This window comes from Vanessa tameamea, chromosome 18, assembly GCF_037043105.1.
Source record: "Vanessa tameamea isolate UH-Manoa-2023 chromosome 18, ilVanTame1 primary haplotype, whole genome shotgun sequence".
NCBI classification, from domain to species: Eukaryota; Metazoa; Arthropoda; class Insecta; order Lepidoptera; family Nymphalidae; genus Vanessa; species Vanessa tameamea.
In genome coordinates this window covers 7211450-7233683 of record NC_087326.1, presented here as the reverse complement: position 1 = coordinate 7233683, position 22234 = coordinate 7211450, and the positions used below count along the sequence as shown (strand labels likewise).

The 22234-nt window shown below is 34.2% G+C and overlaps 1 protein-coding gene across 9 annotated transcripts in view; it reads right to left on the bottom strand.

The window, feature by feature from the left end:
- The window catches only part of LOC113400181 (dystroglycan 1), an 88825-nt gene that overhangs the window by 1969 nt on the left and 64622 nt on the right, over positions 1–22234 (bottom strand). For 4 of the 9 annotated variants that reach the window (XM_064217686.1, XM_064217689.1, XM_064217688.1 and 1 more), the window contains 17 exons: positions 17674–17844; positions 17326–17472; positions 12947–13114; positions 12093–12257; positions 9679–9798; positions 9311–9466; positions 8983–9114; positions 6350–6631; positions 5596–5760; positions 4501–4776; positions 3866–4008; positions 3223–3363; positions 2649–3000; positions 2234–2455; positions 1974–2144; positions 1535–1773; positions 500–873 (listed from right to left, as the gene is read on the bottom strand). In XM_064217686.1, the coding sequence (XP_064073756.1) occupies positions 500–873; positions 1535–1773; positions 1974–2144; positions 2234–2455; positions 2649–3000; positions 3223–3363; positions 3866–4008; positions 4501–4776; positions 5596–5760; positions 6350–6631; positions 8983–9114; positions 9311–9466; positions 9679–9798; positions 12093–12257; positions 12947–13114; positions 17326–17472; positions 17674–17778 (3358 nt within the window). In that variant the 5' untranslated portion in view covers positions 17779–17844. Of the gene's footprint in view, positions 1–211; positions 239–499; positions 874–1534; positions 1774–1973; positions 2145–2233; positions 2456–2648; positions 3001–3222; positions 3364–3865; positions 4009–4500; positions 4777–5595; positions 5761–6349; positions 6632–8982; positions 9115–9310; positions 9467–9678; positions 9799–12092; positions 12258–12946; positions 13115–17325; positions 17473–17673; positions 17845–22234 lie in introns of all 9 variants that reach the window. The other 5 variants (XM_064217691.1, XM_064217690.1, XM_064217693.1 and 2 more) reach the window with 5 other exon arrangements.

Below are 22234 nucleotides of genomic sequence, written 5' to 3'. Positions count from 1 at the left end.
CATATACTATATAGCGCGAACAATGCTTGCGAAAATATTCTAGCTCTTTAGTATGTGCAAGTGCGAATATAAGACAGAGATATGTGCATAGATAATATCGTTAAATTAAGCGAACATTAAATCTAAGAGCCAAGTCTAGTAAGAAAAAAAAAACAAAACGATAATATACTAAATTAACTGAAGTGCTCTAAATGATTAATCAATAAATCACCTTTTTCGTGTCAAGAATTTGCATCCGCTATAGTTAAAATACTCGTTAATAATTTTTATATATTTAATATTATTTAGCGAATTTGTAATATTTTGTATGTTGTCTACTGTACATCCAAATTGAGATCAATAACTAATTTCATTATGCGATATATTTCACCTAACGTACTAGGATAATTATACTTATTTATAAGATTATAGGAACTATATCAAAATGAAACATAGTATATGGCATCTCACCAACTTGTTATGTCGACGTTACGCATATGTTACTATATTCGATTCTTACCGGTTCGTCGTCTTCTGTACAGAACGCATGCGATAATTCCAGCAACGACGATCATACACACGATCACGATGGCAGGTATAACAAACGTCACCAAGTAGTCTGAATATTCGGGACTGGCGTTCGTTGCCTTGTTTTGCAAATTCGTACCAGGTTGTATCGGAACCAAGGTCTTTGTGGTTTTGGTGTTTTGATCGGCACAGAGTCCCAGAGGAATGAGGCGGATCGACATAACTTTGAGATCTTTATCAAATATTTGATCGACATGCTCTCGAAGGTTTCCCCCAATAGCGCCCCGTTCGTCAACTATTATCATTTTACGGAGTTCCTCGATTTCTCTCTTGGGACATCTGTCCATTGGTAGACTTGTGTTGTACCTGAAAATAGGTTTGGATCATTTATATTACAAATTATTATTATATACGATTAAAAAATCTATGCTATGTGTTTTTAGACATTAGTTTTATATAATTTTAACTTAAGTAGGAAAAGCTTAGAAAGGAATACTTTAATACTAGACTAGACTAGAATACTAATATTTTGAGGGAACACTAAATCTAATATCTACTTGTTATGATATTTATAGTCTATTAGAATCACAAGAGAACACAAGCCAACAATAAACAACATTTGATTGGTCAATTCGGTATCAAAAGTCCGGAGCTTGATTAATCTATGCTATTGAATATGAGTTTTCGAAAAAAAAAGGCGTTTTGTAGTAAAATTTAAGTGGCTATGAGTAGTTTAGTTTACTATTCCATAGTTTTGTATGATAAATAAAGATATATTGATCAAGAATTGTTAGTAGTGCACAATGTTGCTATAAGAGAATCGCGTGGCATACGTAATGTAAGGTTTGTTTATCTTTATTTCTTCTTCGATTGGAATAGACTATATCTATAGACTATAGACTATACCGCCTCAGGAAGTGCATTCATAAATTTCATCCGCATTTATCGCTTCGGCGGCAGCAGTTCTCGGAGGGTTTGGGGGTCAGGTGGTCGGTCAATCGAAATTACGAAGGAAAACAATAATTACCAAATTATTGTAGTAGGATTGTCCGTGATGCTCTGTATCCGAATATTGTCGGTCTCCTTCTGCCCAAACAGCGCTGCCAGCTTCTCTACGACCTTGCGCTTGTTGTTGGCGCTGTCGACGAGGTTGGGCGATGGGTCCATCGTCATCTGGAACTCGACGGTCGGACGGATCGTTGGAGCCTTCGCCACTTCGACTATCAAGCTGTCGTAAGCACTCTTCTTGCTAGAGTCCTCGGCGATCTGCAATATTTAAGTGTGGAATTGATATGTGAGCGAGTTTAAAATTCATTTTCATTCCTTATAATTTACTATATTCCAAACAGATAATGTTTGATTTTGATATTTTATAGTCTGAAACTACAACTTCTTAATATTAGTATGCCTAAAATCTTGCCCAATAATAACGCGAAACATTCGTTAATCAAACACCAATTACTTACCAGCTGATAATGCACGCTTCTCTCATCGTTAGACGTGGGCAGACCATAGAATTCTTGGTTGCGTGCATCGAACTGTAACCAGTGGTTTGCGGGAATTTCGGAGCGGTCGCTGAAACGAAGGGACAACTGCAGATTTCGAGTGCCGCCGTCCTCCGGATCGAAGAACGTATCCTGGAAGATAAAATATGGCATTCGGGAGTTACGTAAATCTGAAAATCGCACGGAACACGAATCGGATAGTCGTCGCTCGAGCGGCTCACCTCCGGCACCTTGTAGACGAGCAGGTGGCCCACGGTGGCGGTGAGGTGGTCGACCTGGTTGCGCGTGACGGGCGGGTAGGTGTCGGGCGCGCGCGCCGCCCCGCGCGCCGCCGCGCAGCGCCCCGCGCCGCGCCAGCGCACCGCCGACACCGACAGCTCCGGCGACATGGCGCGCGCCAGCCCCGCCGACGCCGCGCCGCGCTCCGACTCCGACTCCATTATCTGTGAGCGGCGGTGTAAGTAAATCCATCCATCATGTACGATCACTTTGTGCTAATAACTGATTACTATTATCTTTTGCTTAATCTCATAAACAATTTTGTTCGATTATGTTTACCCGGTCATCCGATAATCGGCGACCAAATTGTGGAATGCGCACCCGGCTGCTAATGTTATATAGTTATGAATCAATCACCTTCATGAGCCTGTTGATATCGTCCATGGGGCAGGCGGGATCTTTCGGTAGGGTGTCGTTCGTCCACACGAACTCGTACAGGTCCTCGTTCTGAGTCGCGTTCAGGACCGTCAAGTGGTCCATGTCCGTGTCCCTGAACAGATTGACGATGCCTTCCAGAGCTCGTATCTGCCAGTCGATGACGTTGTTGAACTGTTTGAGGAGTTTGAATTGCATGATGAACTGATGATTAATAGTCCTCCCACTCTTGTGCTGTTGCACTGTGATGTCTAGCGGCCCTCGAGCGAGGAGACCTTCGCTGTCTTGTGCTTCTACAATGAAGTTCCAGCGAGACACGTGCGCTTCCAGTGGTCTAGAAAAAATTTAGGCATAATAAAAAAATAATAAGAGTACTTAAAATTATAATATACTTTTTGCTATTGTGGATTACATTTTATAGAAAAATATAATCCAATCCAATCCTAAAACATTTATATATTTTATTAAAATTTTTTGCACGGTGATATAATTTTTAACGATATATGGCATTTTTTTATGGTTATAAAATATAATCAAAATAATTAAAACTACTCACAATCCATAGACTTCTCGTTCAGTGGGAATGAATTGAATCCAAGAGTTTTTGCTGAGCGGGACGTTTTCAGCCTCATACATAGTGAACGTGAGGTTGCTTCCTTCTTCTGGATCCGTGAACAAGTCGGCTGGTATGATGTATCTAAAGTAGGACAAGATTTGTATATATCAAGAATATCATAATATACTAGTTTTTGACCGCGGCGTCACTTGCATTTTAGGGGTAGATCGTCAGGTTTTAGGCATAAAAAGTAGACTGTTCTTCCGAGCTTGCTTCAAACCAAATTTGATCAGTCAGTTCAGTAGTTTGACCCATGAAAACGTAACAGACAGATAGACTATAACACTTATAATACCTATTGGAACAAGCTATGCATATAGCAAAAACGATTATTCATCTGGTTATTGTTTGTCAGCTAAAATAAACTTTATACTTCTGGCATTTCACAAACACTTGAGACATCTTGTAAGCGCGACCCTCACACACTCATACTAAGGCACGCCAATAAAAAATAACTTAGACAGGCGCTCCTTTGTGAGTTAATAAATTTACACTCATATTTTGAATCACAAACTCTTTCCCAAATAGTTAATTGTATGGTTAAACATAGATTACATTTTCAGCAGTCATACATGGTACATACCTGAAGGCTTTGCCAGCTGTGATCGCTAGTTTCTTCATATGGTGTTTGAGTGTGGGCGGTTGATTGACGGGCATCGGGAATGGAACGGTTTCCGTCGTCCTACCGATTATGGTGCTCGAACGCTCCGTCGATGTTATCATCTCCTGTAACATGCAGTTCGCTTGTGTCATTACACGAAAAATATATGTTAAAATATAAAATATATTATTAATATATAAATAACTACCGACACCACTATTAATCCTCTGCAAATTTGTTTGTATGACCATCATTGAAGTGAAAAGAATAATGAATAACCTGTATTTGAGTAATGTATTTTTTAATATTGTAAAATGTATATTTGTACTACTGTTAATATGTATAATCATCACGTATATTTTTGAATTTAGAATAAAGATTACAGTAAGTTAGAAAATTAATCTTTTAGCCAAAACAGATCCCAGATCAACCATCGTCCAGACTGACTTATACAATTGTCTGCACAAAATATATACACTTTACACGTTTCGTACTTACAATATTTTCCACGTTCGAAAATTAAACAAAGAGTCTAATCGAAAAAAGTTTTTACTTTTCAACTTCTGTTGATAATAAATTATCTGTTGCATGCAGTAAACCATGTTATCTTCACAGACCTGCTTGGTTACTTCCTGAGTTGTAATTTCAGGTGTTGGAGTTGTTGTTGGTATTGTCGTTGGAATGGTCACAATCGTTGTGGGTATCGGCGTTGTTGACGTCGTTGTTGAAGTTGATGTTGTTTCTGTCGTTGTCGATGTGGATGTGGTAGTGCTTGATGTCGTTGAAGGAGTGGTCATCGACTCTGTTACTGTTTCTTCGGTCGGTGAGGGCGATGTCGGTGTTTCAGACGACACAGGCGGTAGTTCGTTTGATGCGCGTATTATAACGGTCTGCTGAAAGTGCCATGCGGACGCTCACAACGTGATGTGATTTGCGGACGTAAAGGCAAATTTATCGCAGACTAGGATTTTTCGTGTGAGGCAATATTTAAAAAATGCGGAGTATTTATAGAAACATTAAAACATTTCGTGCACTATGAGAATGGGACGGAATTTTTATCATATTTTGTCAGAAATGATAGTTCTCGAGCGAAGGAGCGTTAAAAGGGAATTTCTGAAATATAACTCCGACTCGGACAAAACAATAAATAATTATGTAGATTTTGTCTGTACGTTCAGTAGGAAATATTTTGTGTTAAAAATATTTGGATTTTTTTTCCTCTACTTATTATACTAATCTAATAGTAGTATTACTTAAAAAAATATAATTGAACAACTACAATTCTCTTAAATAAATCTGTAGCAAATGTCGTGATTTTGTTCTTGCAAAAATCCACACAAGCAAACAGTAACGTCTCGCGAGTCAACGAGATGGGTTTTCTAACGATACTTCTAGCGGAAGGATCTCGTGTAACTTAGTACCAAAAAGTCGTATCCCATTCTGATTGCGCACACATTATACCCTATTTTGCCTGACGGAAATTATATAAACTCAACTTTCAGTCATTTGTCTTTACGTCCATAAGATTAGTTTAATGTATTTACAGATTAAATTACAATGTGATTTCAATTGGGCGTCCGTTTCTATTCTAACCCATGTTAAGAAAATCCACACCCACACAAGACAGATAAATTAGTGTCAATATCAACAGTCTACAAAATGTGAGGTTAGAATTAGATGGTGATAATAAATATTAACGTCAATTCAAATACCTGTTCCGGTTCCGTAGACGTAGTTATTTCTTCCGGTACAATTACAATAGGGGAATGTTCTTCTACTAATAGACGAGGGTTCGCCGCTATTGGTTCCTTCGAGAATTTGATATTTGTGGATTCGGACGCAGACTCCGAGTATGGAGTTATTTTCACTTTGTGATCCTGTACAAAAGTTTACGTGTTTAAAATTTCATAAACGTGTAAGATTCTGCAAAATATTGCTGTGTTAAGAATAAATACTACTGTGGCTATTAACTTGGGTACTTAGCCAAATCATATATGGTGCTACAATCAAATCTATATAATGCAAATATTTGTGATAAAAACAATAAACTGTATAAATGAATTGCTGGATGAAGTTCCAGATGTGAAACAAAATAAAGGAATCTTAGTAATTGATAAAAGCAATATGATAAAACTTAAATATAAAAGTTTGTCACTAAGTCTACTCAAGAGCATACATTTCATGCTTATATTAATTGTAACTTTCTGTAGTTTTTATGATAATTTTGTAGCATACAGAATAATGATAATAACCAAAATGTCAGTAATATATAGTGAGAAATATGTTATTGTCATATTTTGTATTAGAAAGTTACTTCGATCGACACCACGCAAAACTAGCCGTGCAAAGTGAAAGACAAAACGATATCAAACAAACCACCACACAATCGTACACACAAGATTGAAGACGAAAGACAAGGACACGAAAAACATGCAAAGGAAGTCTGGAGATTAGGTTACGACAAACCTCCGTAGTATACGTATTAGTAGAGGCGGAGTCAGGAGTCTCCGTGCGCGTGTATTCCTCTGTGGGAAGCGTCGCGGCTTGCGAGGGGGTCGGGTCGGGGAGAGCGGGGGGAGAGGACGGGGGGGTCGAGAGGGGCGGCTGGGAGGGAGGAGGAGGTGGAGGGGTCGTCGTCGGCGGGTCGGTGAGCTCGGTCTGAAACGTGTCGGTGGTGGTGTGTGGCGCGAAGTCGGGCTGGCCGTGGTGGTGGCGGTGTGGGTGCGGGGGGTTGGGGGTTTCGTCCACCTGGCGCCGCGCGGTACACACTACGTTAGTACTGCCACCCAGTTCTCATACTAGCAATGTTATCTGTCCGTTGTGTGGACGCTGAAGAGATAACATTCCTAATATTTCAATAAACCACTCTAAAAGAGTTAGACATGTAATTTTGATGAGTAAATATTAATGTCGTAAAATAATAATGTTGAATAGTGCTGTATGAGTGTATTCTTTTTTAGAGTAAAAAAAAGTGATAAGTCACACATGACATTTTGATGTGTTAAGTTTATACCCAATTCGTAGATCTGTACTTAATATTTTTATATTCTGACTCAATGTAAGCAACAGTAAAACTGCGTGATTTAGTGTCAGGTTTAAGAGAAATTTACCAAGTGTACTTCAAGAGTTAAGAACCTTTAGCATAATAAAAGAGTTATTTTTTTAAGTACACATATTTAGACACATTTTAGGTAAGTTAGGTAAAGGAATATTTATAAAATGCCTTAGGAAACCGAAAATTAGAATTTCCAACAGTTTTTTTTTTGTAGAAAATAAATTAACATTCCATGCAGTGGTTCCCATATTTATACTACGATATGTGATTTTTCAGGATGCAAGACTTACATTCCAAATACAATTTTATTAACAGTAATGGGCAATTTTCTGTAGTAGTTTCTTATATTGGAAATCTAATATAGTTTTTTTATTCCTTTCGTCTTATTACAAAAGTGATGATACTTTAAAATCGCTTGAGATAAAGACGTTCATGTCAAATGTCAAGTCACATGGCAACACCTCACAAAATAATTCAAACAACGAAATATAGCACGTAGTACAAGGATTATTTATAAAGTTATTTATTTTTTAATTTTAATTCTAACAGTATGTTAATAAAATTGAAATATCCTTTAAAATTATTCATTGGAAACCACTTTAGGAAGATTGTTACGTTCTAAGCTATATTTATGATAAAAAAAATGGTACAGATTTGTTCCAAAATTTTCTTATTTATGTACTTATTAATACGATGTGAATTCATAAAAACTAAAGTAATGAATGATTTTCCAATGAATAAATGAATGTAAAATATGATTCTCAATTCAGGGGCTATGCATGACAAATTTTGTTTAATGGTAACATTACAGGAACTGTCTATAAGATTGTTTCGTTCTTTTATAATCTAGCAAAGAGTAACGCCGTATTATATTTAAACATTATTTTAAGAGTTTACATTTCTTGAGGATTAAAACCTATTTATAAAGTGTTTTTTAAAATCTTTGCCAGAGTATAATAGGGTATCATGCAATATTCGTCCTTTAAATCGTAATGTATGACAAAATTATGACAGAAACAAGGGAAATATGTGATTTTAACAAAATCATTTTTGACTTATATGAAGTTATTATTATTTTTAAATTTATGCATACGATAATGGATAAAGTGTAAACGCGGAATGATTTCAAATGAGTTATTGTGAATAACTTTTTAAGAACACATTAGTGATTAAACAACACTGCAATTTTAACAACCAAATACTTATTGAGAGGGACAACAGATTAAAGCAACCATTATTTACACCAATATCCATTTATTCCCCATGAACAATGTCATATATTTACGGACATTACACATCGAAACAAAACATTATGCACATTTAATATATATTTTATGATCATGGAATAATTATCGCAAATAACTAAAGGTAACCATCGTATATGTAGATGTCTGATTATGTTCTTTTCTAAATACTGGGCATGTAATTTAACTTATTTAAACGCTTTAATAAAGTTGGAAAATACTGAATCATTTGCGATTTTAATGTTATGTTTATATGTAATAAAACGCTGCCTCCGGTTCGAGGTTTGCAATATTTGAAATAAATAAATAACAAAATATATAATAAAAAAATTTGGTAACCTAATCGATTAATACGATATAAGATAGACTGTCGAAATTAAAACGCGTCGTCACTCACACCAAGATAATAAAGTTGTCCCGTTTGTTTTAGTTCTTTTGTAGTGTGACACTATCTAGATATTTATATAAACAATTTAAAGATGGTTAGTGTAATCTAACCGGAATGGTTCATTTTATTCGATAGTAAGACAAATACCATTTTGGAAAATATGTGTTATCTATGACTTTATTGATAAAGAGAAAACTATTTGATATGATTTGAGCAAAATTCGACACCGACGAGTTTATAACCTTCATAGATGGTCAATGTGGAATATATTTAAATAAATACTACTATTATACACACAGCATACTTTTATTCTAAGTATCCATTGGTTACTTTTACTTACAGTATTATTCCATCGAATGTAGTCATAATTAATAAGCAAGGAGTATTTTAATAATGTAAGAATGTTACTCACGATATCGGGAATGGCTCCAACGTCGATGTTGCTCGTGTAGTCGTCGTCTTCTTCGACATCGTACCCGCTGTAGTCGGCGTCGTCATCTCCGTCGTATGTGTCGTACGCTCCAGAACCTTCGTCGAGGGGTGACTGGAACAGCACCATGAGACTATCAAATTAAAAACGCAGAAACAGCCTGCGAATGTTCGACGTCTAGAAAAAGATCAACACTCTTGATTAGAAGAATATTATGAGTTTAGTGGACACGTTTATCAAGATACTTGACAGAGATCTCAACCTGTGATCGTAGTGAGAGCCTGGTATTGTGTGCACCTTTATTTTTTACCTGTCTCTTAAGCCGTGGTAATGGTTTGATTCCAATTAATCGCCAACCAAGCACTGGCAATCGCAGCAATTGATATAGGGTTCCATCTCGGGATTGTTCTCTGAGACCTGCCACCAGTACTTTATGCCGCGACCATAACTTCTCTCCACAACCAACCTGGAATATAAATAATAGAGAAATGTAGACATAAACATCTTTTGACATCTTAGACATACTTCAAAATACTTGGACATGCGTCATCTCTTTATCAGGTATTTACTTTACTAATACATCAAATATAATTTGTTTATAATAATTTATTCATTAGGTTCGTTATGAGAGATTTATATCCAAAAAAAAAACATCACTTAACAACAAACATAACTTACGTTCAAGTAGATAGCGGTGGTGGCGTCGCTTTTCCTCCTCTTCGTAGTTCCGGAACCGCTCATTAGAACTGTATGCGATTGAGCTGATTCTGCTTTGTACGCCTCCATCCAGAACTCGTCCTACATTTCGAAGAATTACTTTTACTATTATTGTACTCTAATATTATTTTTAAGTGGGAAGGTATTGAAAATTATTTATATGCAGCAGTCAGCAATTTTAGATTCGGTGGTAGGGTTTTGCTAGTCTGTCTGGGTAGTAGTAGGTACTCGGTATTGTTGTGTTCCGGTTTGAAGGGTCAGTGAGCCAGTGTACCTAGGTACAGAGGACATAACATCTTAGTTCTAAATTTGTTATAAATTTTGTAATGTAGTGGTGTAATGGATACGCATCTACATAAATTATAAATTATAAAAGAAATACACTGACCACTTTCAGTTATTCCTTTGTATTTTTTTTTAATCTGTGTCAGTGTAAAATTATTTAAGTAATCGTTTTTAATTTATTTTATTTTGTAAATGTATAAACTTGTAAATGCTAACGAATTATTTTTCCTTAATAATAGAAAATTAGTTGTCGTCCGCGGCTTCGCTCACGTTTTAAGGGTTAGTCGTCAGGTGTTAAGAATAAAGTATTTCCAAAATCAGAAATGACGAATTTCCATGCAAATTTTCATCCTCCATTTAACCTTCGTAGGAGATAAATTTTGAAAATCCTGTCACTGATTAAGGCTGTGCATTGTCAGTTATATTAAAATTAAAAAAAAAAAATGTACAAACATACTTGCAAAGAACGGTAATGAAATTATAATTTATGAGATTTTCAACCAAGTCGACATTGTTATAAGTATAGCGGATTCAATAAAAGCCTACCACGAAGGCAGTACCTAATGCGAATGAGCATGCAACGTATGCACGCGAATATACTTATAACCAAGGAGAAACGTTTATCGTGAGAAACGACAGCAACTCACCGCTGAATACGATCGTTACATGTCAGAGTTAATTGCGACATTTATTATACTAATACAACATTATAGAATATATGCACCTATTAATAAAGAGTATCATCGAAGTCGGTTTTAACATTTCATGAGTAACATATGAAAAATGTATACAGAATCAGACTGCTGCAGTGCGATTCTGTAAGAACTCACTTCGTATATCACTCAATGTTGACAACTGACTTGTGTGACACGCCATATTGATACGTGTATCCCACCAATTTTATATATTTATACTGAGTTTCTTGTTGCAGAATAACCCACAGTTCTGAATAATATGTAACATGAATTCTTTAGATTAAAATACGATACTTTGATATCAGTGTCACCACTACTAATACGACTACAAAAGATAGGTAAAAATATTAAGAAAATGTGAACTTTATTTTGATACTGCTTATCTTTTTTTTTAAATCGTTATTTCTATTATTAAATATCGTTCGAAATAATTAGCGGCCACAAAACACAATATGTTTATGGATCTAAGCGAATTGCGTAATAGATTATAAAAGATCTCGCCACCGTCGTTTGATCGCCCAGGTAAAAGAAAGTAGATTTTCAGATAATTTGCTTTCGTTTCGCTCGAACCCACAATCCTTATACTGTTAAACTGAAGATGATTTATTTAAATTTTCGGTGAAACACGACAGTTAAATATTTTTGTACGTCGTGATATTTTTTTATAAGCTTTTGTTGCTAACCATACTACCGTTAATCAGGTCGCGAGCACACGCAACAACTCTTTTGAATTTATTTACTAACATTAAATTAGAACGAGCACGTGTCTTATATTTGAAAAAGTTTTTATATTTTATTTTATTTAAGGCCCCATATTTATAATAAAAATATTTTTATGTTGATCTCTTCATGGGACCTCAAAAGTATTTTATTTAAAAGGCGAGATTTGTATTTTTAATTCTATAATACGTTTTGCTTCTGCGTTCGTTTTTTGTTAGGAATAAATTAATTGGAAATACTCAATCCACCGTGACGTACCGTGTTTTGTATCTTGTACCTGTAATTACACTGACTCATTTATCTTTTACGCTGCAAAGCTACCGTGTTAATAGGTAAAAAAACAACAAATGTTATCGGAACTATGTATATTTCTGCACCGATTTAACTGGTGTTAGGGCTTCGTGCAAGTACGTCAATACCCCTTATTTATCTGATTCGTCGTGTTTTGGAAGATTAGGGAGACACTGGTATAAGAAACACAAAGGTCAACATATTATTTAAAGTGAACATAGAATTCACTATCGAATATTTTATATTCAATAATTGGCGACGCATTGATGGTGTACGGAATGGATCTTTCAGTTACAATATTTACAGGCGATTGTAATCATTTAGTATCAGATGGAACGTTTGTTCGTCTAACATTGATCTATAATTGTATTAAGCTACACTTACACCATCGAGCGCCATAAAGCTTGCCAACTCCATGAGCGCTCTAATCCGCTGCCGAGACGATATTTTGTGGAAGTTGCCATCTATTAGTATCACTAACACCAGTCTATTTTCGTTCCGGATGCATGTACCATATTTGGACTGTGGCTTCTCGTCCGCTTTCTTCACCTGAAAATTAAGATTGACATCTTGAATTGACTCTTTAATGTTAATAAGATCAAATCTAGCCTTATATGCAGAGTAGAATAATACAACCCGAAATCAAAACAAATTTTTGTTAGTCCAAATTCTATTTTTTTATGTAATGTAATAGTGTCATATGTGTAATTGTCACGATTCCCACCTTAATTTTAAAGAATTATGTATTTTTTCATAGCAATGTCAGTTATTTTAATGATACAACAGCATCTTTAATATGAAAAATAAACGACTTGCTCGTGTGACTGTTCTCGTGAACGCTTAATGGAGTCTGTACACTACAACGTCTCACACCATGACCGTGCTGTGAACATATCCGGTAAGGAAACAAGCATGACAGGACTGCTATGCCCACTGAACTTATCGACAGCGTACCGTATCATCACCGGCAAAATATTCTCGGCGACAATTGTTCACGCGCCGCACGACGTTCTTGTGGCATTTTTTTTTTGTCACGTTTTTATCGCGGTCATTGTATGAGATGGTGAATAGAGCTGGCTGTTAATTGCTTTTACTTATATGCACATGGAATTTTTAAAAATACTTTTAATATAAATTTTATAACGACTAACCTTCGAACATAAAGTCTTAACTACATATATTCCCTTGTGTAATTATTATACAGTTAAATGTATATTTTAGTCCTTATTACCACTTACTTCAATAGTGAAAGAGTCAGTGGCGGTCAAGCCATGCGTACGACCGTGCGCGATTACAGTGAAGGTGTGGGCGCCCAGATCTTGCTTCTGAGGCACGCCACTGATCAAGCCGTGCTTTGTATCCACGGCCAGCCAGCTGGGCATGTGTATTCCGTCTTCGCTTCTAACCTAAACATATTCAAATATTAATAAATAATATTACTTATACAATAAAAATGACATATCACACATTTAAGGTGTATGAATGCCCGTGGTTTGGAGGCATTTCATTATAAGGGCAACAATATGTAATAAATAGTTTGCACTTAGAACAAAAATAGAAAAGTATACATGTATATGTTACTTGAAAAGCTCGGACTACGGTAAATCTTAAGATTTTCCAGTAAAACCTAAGATTTACCGATTATGAATGGTAAATGTCCATAAAACTTTGGGATTCGAACTTTTACCATCATTCACTTGGTAAATCTTAGGATTTACATGTTAGGTTAGGTTAGGTTGCAATATATTTTTATTTTCAGGTTGCTTTATAATAAATACTTACATTTACCAACTCATGTCGGTAAATCTGAAGTTTTACTGGAAAATCTTAAGATTTACCGTATTTCGAGCTTTTACAGTAACATATATACAGCAATACTTTTGGAATGAGTAAGTGTATAGTGGCGGATGCGTGTGTGTGGGTGGTCAAAGGTTAGTGGATGAATGTATCGTTATTTACTTGATAGTTTTTTGAACGACTAAGTGGTGCGAGTATTCATATTTTATTATAGAATTCATCAATTCAACTAACATTTATGTCAATGTCAAAACATTTCATTTATTTCAAAACCATAGGAGATTAAAGTTAAAAATGATCGTGGCATCTGCCTTTTCTTTTTATTAATAGCAGATTAATAGAAATAACAATCATTTAGATAATTTTACAAGACAGAATATTAATTTGGCACTGTACCATAAATTGTAAGCGGTACGTTTTAAAGCTACAAGCTGTTTTTATTAACGCAGCCGGTGTACGTAACGGTCGTAGGGTTTGGTATAAAAAAATAATCTATGTCTTTCCTCGGGCTTCAATCTTGCTTCATACCATCATCAAATTTTTAACCGTGCGTTTAGCCGCACAATCGTAGCATACATACAGACAGACAGACGTTTATGTACAAATACCTAAATAAATATAAAAATAAATAATTCTAATGGAAATGACCAAGGTATTGAACATAATATTACGCGTAGATCTTTATTAGAGGTTTGCGATTTCAAATCCGAGTGAGTTTCAATTGACCAAGATATGTTTACAATTTATCTGAATTGCGAATATAGAGCGGTCAATTGATTTAATTCACACCGATAAAGACAATGATCGTGTGAGAATTTGCATGCGACGGAAGACATGAATCTCCACTGAGTCGGAAGTGGAACTGGGTGGCGTTATAACCTTATCCTTACGTCTCGTGTTTGTACTGTGATTACAACTTATTCAATCAAAGTGATCAATGTTACTGTGAATATACATAGATAGCTCCAATTATAAATAGACCGGACAGCTATCTTTTGTAAAAATGAAAAAAACAGATTCAATATCTGTACCGTTACGTTACGTTATGTAATAGCGTTCCAGTAATAAAAATTAAGAATTCTTATTTTATTTTTTTACTTTATCATAATTATAATTATTTAAAATTTTTATTTTTATTATCATAATTATAATTATTAAACTAACAAATAAAACATAGTTACGTATTATTAATCAAATAATACACTACTAATTAATTAGAAAAGATAAAAAAAGTTGGAGTTAATAATCGTTTACTACCACACAGGACATATAAATATTAATGTACTTAGACTATTTCATTTGAGAAAATGATAAACAGCTGAATCTTATTAACAATACTAGTGATTTTAATAGTATACCTTTATTTGTGACGTAAAGAAAGATTCATTTCATCACGGTTCTATTTTCTATTTACATATTTTTATATTTCTAAGTTCTATTTTTAATATATGTCCATCTAATATTAAAATAATACGTAATCATTAAAAGTTCGTGTTATATTATATTCTATGAAAACAATATTTACAAGTTTTACTTGTGAAACGAATTTCAAATAAACCTTCACATTTTGGTGTAGAATTTCCTATTCGCCCGAATTCGTAGAAGTACAACATATTAATATTATGCTTAGTATTCCAACGAATTTTAATGAGTATTCATATTTTGATAACAATTTATTTTATTTTATTTTTATTATTAAGGACAACTTACAAAACATACACCATTTATAGGTAATTACATATTTAGCTAAGTGTTGTTTCAATTAAAAGTTATCACGGCATGGAAAAGGACAGTTATATCTATTAACCTAACACAACTTTTTTCTACTATGTTATACAAAAAGGGACAGAAAAAAAATATACTAACAATAATAATACAATAAAAAAAATGCAAATTACAAAAGACAAGACAATTACAAATTACCAACTAATTCCTAAACAATAAAAAAACAAAATGTAAGTAAGATTTTATAAGAACAGTGCAACAGCTACACACTGTAATACAAAACGTGAACGGTATTAATATATAATATAAACGTGATCGATATTGAAGAACATAGTGATCATTATTTTATTTTATTGTTTACAAATTTATAATTCATACTGGGCGATTTAAAGCTTGCTACAATCCTGCTTTTAAATTTTGGCAGACGGTCAGAAAAAATGTCTACGTCTAATGTCTAATTTTTTATAAGTAGGTTATACTGTCTACGTAGCCTACTTATGATAGCATTCTGTCCCAAATTCGTTTTTGAACGTGGAATCGAAAAAGGAGCGTATTTACTTACACGGGGAAACCTTGACGCTGCATTAATATTATTTTTTTCTACGATGCTGGGACAGTCTAATGTACCGTTAACTATTTTGTGAAGAAAAATCTGATCTGTCTCCGATCGAGCAAGGTATTTAGCTTAAAGTATTCCAACCGACTATTATATGTAGGCAACTGTTTTACCTTATTGCATTGATATGCAATGTGCCATAGGCTAACATATAACGCTTTTGAACCCTCTCGATACGTTTGATATGTACTTCATAGTGTGGAGACCAGACCTGAGCACAATATTCTAGACCAGATCTAATAAAGGCCAATCTTGGTCTGTGGTTTCTTAAAATCTTTACTATTTCTTATTAAAAAACCCAGCATTTGAAACGCCTTAGATGATATTTTGTCGATATGTGTGTGGAATTTAATCTTACTATCGAAACCAACCCCCAAATCTTTGATATAGTCCACCTCTTTCAACGTCTTATTATTAATTTTATAAATCTGCGGGTTTGGATGACTTTTACGCGAGAATCTTATGTATTTACACTTATCTCTATTGAGGGCTAAACCGTTTCTTCCACACCAGTCGAATAAAACGTTTAATTCCTCCTGTAGTAGGCAAGCATCGTTTTAGTTTTTTATCTGTTTTGCAATTTTGAGATCATCAGCGTAAAGAAAGCATTCACAGTGCTTGAAAATTTGCACAACTTCATCCATAAATAAATTAAACAAGATTGGCAAAAGCAAAAAAAAACAGCACCGATCCCTGCGGGACGCCTGACAGGGTTAAAAAAGATTGAGAGGAGTATCCACTAACAACCACCCTGGAAATCCGGTTGCTCAGATACGAGGAAAACCATTTTAACAGGTTACCTGTTATACCAAACGCCAAACGCAAATATATATGTATTTGATGTATAGATTTATTTATAACGTATTTTTTTGTTCTAGGAGAGTTATGTATACTTCTTATGAGAGCCAACATTTTATACAAGAGTTTAATTTGTAGTGTATGTGTAGGGTTCGACATTTATTATTACTATATATTACCTAAATAGTATAAATATACTGAAGATCCAAATAATCTTTCAAATCTATCGACTATCGGAGTATTTATGTTATACATATTTATTTTGTTTGTCCAAATGATTTGACAACTTTGTTGACTTGCTTATTATTGGTTTGATTTGATTCACGTCACAGTCAAATTGTTTGTTTGGTTACATTTATTTAGAGCTTTCGTCTTATCATAAATCATAGCAATCGTTTTGTGGTATTTGATTTTGTGTTAGAAGCTTTGTATTTTTCTAATATTTTTTAAGATTAGTTATTTTTTAAAGGATTCGAAATTAATATTTTCATTTTCTACTCAAATATACATAAAATGACTTAGGTAATTTGATTATTATATATTTTTTAAAACAAAATATTTTTTTTAACAAAAACTAAGTGTTCATCAAGATCATCAAGATTCATAGATGAAATTGCAAAGACAAGAAGAAATAAGATACGAATAAAGGTTAATGCGAAATTGGAAACGAATATACGGTACCTTATATGCTAACACGTCCCCAGAAAAGGCCTGTTTAGGGATTTCCATTCTGAATAGGTGTCCCACGTAGGCCGATGTATCAGGAACACCCCATAACCTTCTTAGGCCATTTTTTGCTATCTCTGAATGATTCGCGGTCAACTCCACCTGAAAAATGTATACATAATGTATATTGTGACACGTTCACCGTCCTTGCGTTTTCAAGGTACTACTAAAATATAATTTAAATTCGAGACATTATTTCGTCGTTTTGTTTGTAGATTTAAATTAATTCAAAATTGCCAGCGATGCTATCATTGTTTTCATTGTTTGCAAAACTTGATACAAAATGTTACTTAGAATTGCTACCTGAAATTCTTCGTTGTTGTCGAAGGCGAAGTCGTCATCGTGCCTGCTAAGGGCTAGTGGACACAGAAGCAGTAGCGCACACGCGACATAATGCGAGTATTCCATCTCGAAGGTAAAAAACCAAGTGCGACACCGTGGGTCGCGTCGCCCTCATAAAATCATCCTGATTATCTGTTGGCAAACGAAAAACAAAATAAAAATAAACATAAAAATCTAGCAAATAAACGCACACTAATTTAGATATTAAAACTCTTTGTTTAACTTTAAATAGAAACATATTTTTTAAATATGCCTACAAATTGCTTTGTAATAAATAAGGCAGCAAAGAGCGGGGAGGACCAGCGGAAACGAGTGAGATACTGTTACACAGTTAAAGGCGCGTGCTGGCGCATAATGATCGTACACAAATAGAATGAGCTTTTGTACGGATCCCGCCTTCCTTTAGCATGCTGTCGCGAAACCACTTCAGGGAATACTTTATGCGTTCCCTTAACACTAATTCTGGCTTTGCCTACTTTATATTCAAGTTGGTTTAACAAACAACAATTCACGTTTTATTTCTTTAGCATAATTAGATAAATTAGGAATCTTAGCAGACGTTTAATAGACGATAAATCTCGTAAATTCAAAGTGTAATTCCACTTCAATTATACTCAAGACGATTTCGTCGACGGAGGAAAAATAAATTCTCTTTAATAAGACGTTCAACGATAATATTATTTTTATATCAATTTCAAACATTCTATCGTTTTGAATATAATTGCTTGTTATGTATTAAGTTAGACCTGGTACGAACTTTGGAAAGAATTAATTGTGTTTAATATTAATTATAAAAATAATATTCCAATATAAATAATATACCAATTCGTTTCTATTCTCAAATGAATGAATGTACGTGAAACAAACGTTGTTTCTTGGACACAAAGAGTACCTCAGGCACAAGTAATGTAGGATATAACTTCATTATATGAATCGCTGTTATCTGCTAATGCTACTTAAGCAATTTCTCAAAAGCAGTAACAAGGCTCATTCATCACGTATTAGTTTAACTATTTCGTCCTGTTTACGAAGATTACAAAGTGAGCTTTAAGTGCTAACATTACTTCGAGGAATATAAGTACTCGTATTGAAGACCTGAGTTATTGAACTGTGTATTACACATTGACACTTAAAATACTAAGCATTTCTAACTCACTCAATGTGACACTAAGCATGAGAGTTAAGTTATATAACTATTTGTATTTATAACTTTAATTTCCTTGGCCTTGTTATCTGTCGTTCTTGAGCACAAAAAAACAAATGATTGCTGTTTGTATAATATGTAATCGAGGTAGTCAAACATTCTATTCGGGTTAAATTATAGAAATAAAGTAAAATTATTTCTCTGCTTATTAAGTCGTAGTTAATTTAGTTTAACAATTAGCAGAACAATTGGTTTTATAGCAGTTAAATATAATTCCGAATTACTTTATTCAAAGTGACATTTAATAAAATCGGTTGTAAGGTACTAAAATATCCATGTTTGCGATGTTGTGGTTGCGTTTGAGCTACATTCCCATCACCCCTTGAACGGCAGCGAGGGGTAAGCACAACGGGTCGACACCCCTGGCAAAATCTCTGCCAAATTCAGACATGTATTTATACAGATGGTTATATCAACAGATTACAGTTAGGGGACAGTTTCCGTACAATCACTTAGTTAAGCTTGAAGGTAAATTAAAAACGAAGTAGCTGTTCCATTCGATTTTCTGAGAAGAAAAAATATGAACAGACGACATGATCATCTGTTCCCGAGGTGCTCTCAGCTTCGTATAATTTTTTTTCGTATTCGCTTATAATTTGACAAACAATTTAAATTTTCACAGTACCGTGAAACATTAAACACGATATAAATTTTTAAAACAATCAAAGAATATATTATTTTGAGTTAAAGTATCGACTTACAAGTTTTAACGTAACTATTTAAATATTTTTTCAAGTCAAGGTAAGAGTACATACATACATAACCTTCGTCATGAAACCAAGATATCGTCGATCCCAACAATAATATTTATTTTATGAATTTACCATTAATATTGGAAACGACTAAGGGAAAATATGAAAAGCACCATCATTTAGAAAATGAGATTGCTTATAATGGAGTAAACGGTCAAATGAGGCCTCGGAGCCCTTTGCCCCTTTATAAAAGAAAATCTTTTGAAATCTCTCGTGAATGTGTGTTCTTATAAAATCAATAGGTTCAGCGAAGAAAGAAGAACTGTTTCCATTGTAACATCTATAGTGTTTAAAAGACGAGATCCGTCTCGTTTCAATATACGTATGAACTTAAGCACTTGGGTCGATTAACTTATGACACTATTAGAGATTATATTCGTCAAAACATTTGTATTATAAAAGAAAACATTAAAATTAAAAGGAAGCTAAATCGGATTGTACGCACCTGATGTATGACTTTACCAACGCTCCGTTCAAGATATGCTAGATGAAAGAAATAGAAATACTTCTCAAACCGTATAATATATTTTAATTTAAAAATCGAATTCATCACTATAACTTCCAAATGTCAGGTCATGTCATATTTTCCATCCGTGTGATATACTTAGTATGATTCCGAAATAACCCAATAAACATTATGGTACCGCGAAGGCAAAATTCCAACCTGTATTTTAGGTCAGTTGGCAATCAGACTCGTCATAATCTGAATAATTCGCTATCGCTTAATACTTCGAGGTGAGATTAAACTTAATTTCGTTTTTATTCCCTATTGGTATGCTTCGTGAGATTTATAAATAAGGGCTCGGTTTATTCGCAACGAAGGTTAACAAAATCATGTCATTGTTGGGATTAATTCGTTATGCCTTTAAGTTTGATGATGTTCTAATTATGAATGTAAATTCTAATTCAAGTAACCCATTCAATATTATGTATATTGCATTATACTTATTTTAACATTTCTTAGAAACCCAGACGTGTGATTTTCGAGGAAACGGATTCTTCTCTTAGGACTTATTTTCAAGATAATTTATAATTCTTAATACCTGGTTTAATAACCGGTAGTCATCTACAATTTCACTTATCGTTAACTTCCTATATAAACCAGTAGCGCAACTAAACTAAATAAAATATTAAGGAAAGTACATGTTTTAAAGAACAACGGTGGCTTTTTAGTATTTCTCACTTTGCGAAAGAGGATTGCCAGAATCTTTAGTAAATGGAACTTCAGCGGGCGCCATTGAACGCTCCACAAAATCCGCTCTCGTATTTCGAGATTGAGGGCAACATTATGAAAGTTCACGAAAAAGGATAGAATCGAGATAAAAAAAAAATTGCAACTACAATATTATACAAATATTGCTATAAGGCCTCTCTAGCAAAAAGGTTTTTACCATTTATATGCAAATATAACCTGCGGACCTAGGTAATAAGGTAAAGAGACAAGAATATTGGTGCACAAGCTTGTAAACATTTATTTTTAATGACATAATACTAACAGTCTCTTAATGTCCCACTGTTGGGCATAGGCCTCTTCTCACTTCTAATGAGAAGGTTTAATGACGTATTCCAAATTTTTAACAAGAATAAACTTATTCCAATTTGCCATCGATCCCCAGTGAAATACATTACAGTAATGTCTCTGTTAAACAATTCGATTTCGACGACGGAAATCACGTGCTGCTATTTACTGACACTGCATCACTATGACATTAACAGTTCTCAGTATTGAGGCACTAAAAATATACCTACGTGTGACTTATGGGCTCTCGTCTCGACCATTAACCAGTGACAGAAGATCTCCCACACTGGCATTAGATGTATTTTTAAAGGGGAGTAAGGGTATTGTTCCTTTTGTAGGGTGCGAGAGCACCGCCGATGCAGGTGATGTTTGAGAAAAATAACAATACCTTAAAGGTCAGGCTATATCGGTTTTAAGTATGTCGTAGGAAGGTCGTTATTGATGAAGGCAGATGTTAAGAGTTTATAAAGTTTTATGTGCCTATTGTTAAATCGAATGTGTTATACGCTTTTTTTTATAATAACAATAATAATAACTAGTTAAGGATGACAATAGCTGTATACATTTATTTTCGTGAGTTAAAAAAGTAACCCTTCTTTTCGAAAGACAATAATAATTCGATGATTTGTATATTTAATCGTATGCAAATGAAAAAAAAAAGGAATCATAACTCTATAGCACAAACCAAACATTAAAAATGTACATAATATACTGATTATTGAAAAGATGTACGCAAAATAATAAATTGGACTTCAGCACGATCGTCGTAAGTATTCAACTCTTCGATGATCTAATATAATGAAATGGTGCACTGTAGTGTCCTCGACTAATGATAACAATATTGATATAGCTTGTAATATTGACTTCCAACTATGAAAATATTTGTACGTCTCTATTACACGCGGCATCGTGTCTGCGTTATTTCAATAATTAACAGCGTCAGTGAACTTTTTCAATCGATACTATGATTAATGATTAAAGTACGCGGTTAGTTATATAAGGCACCATTTTATTTGACCATAAATAAAATTAAGATTTAATTTATTT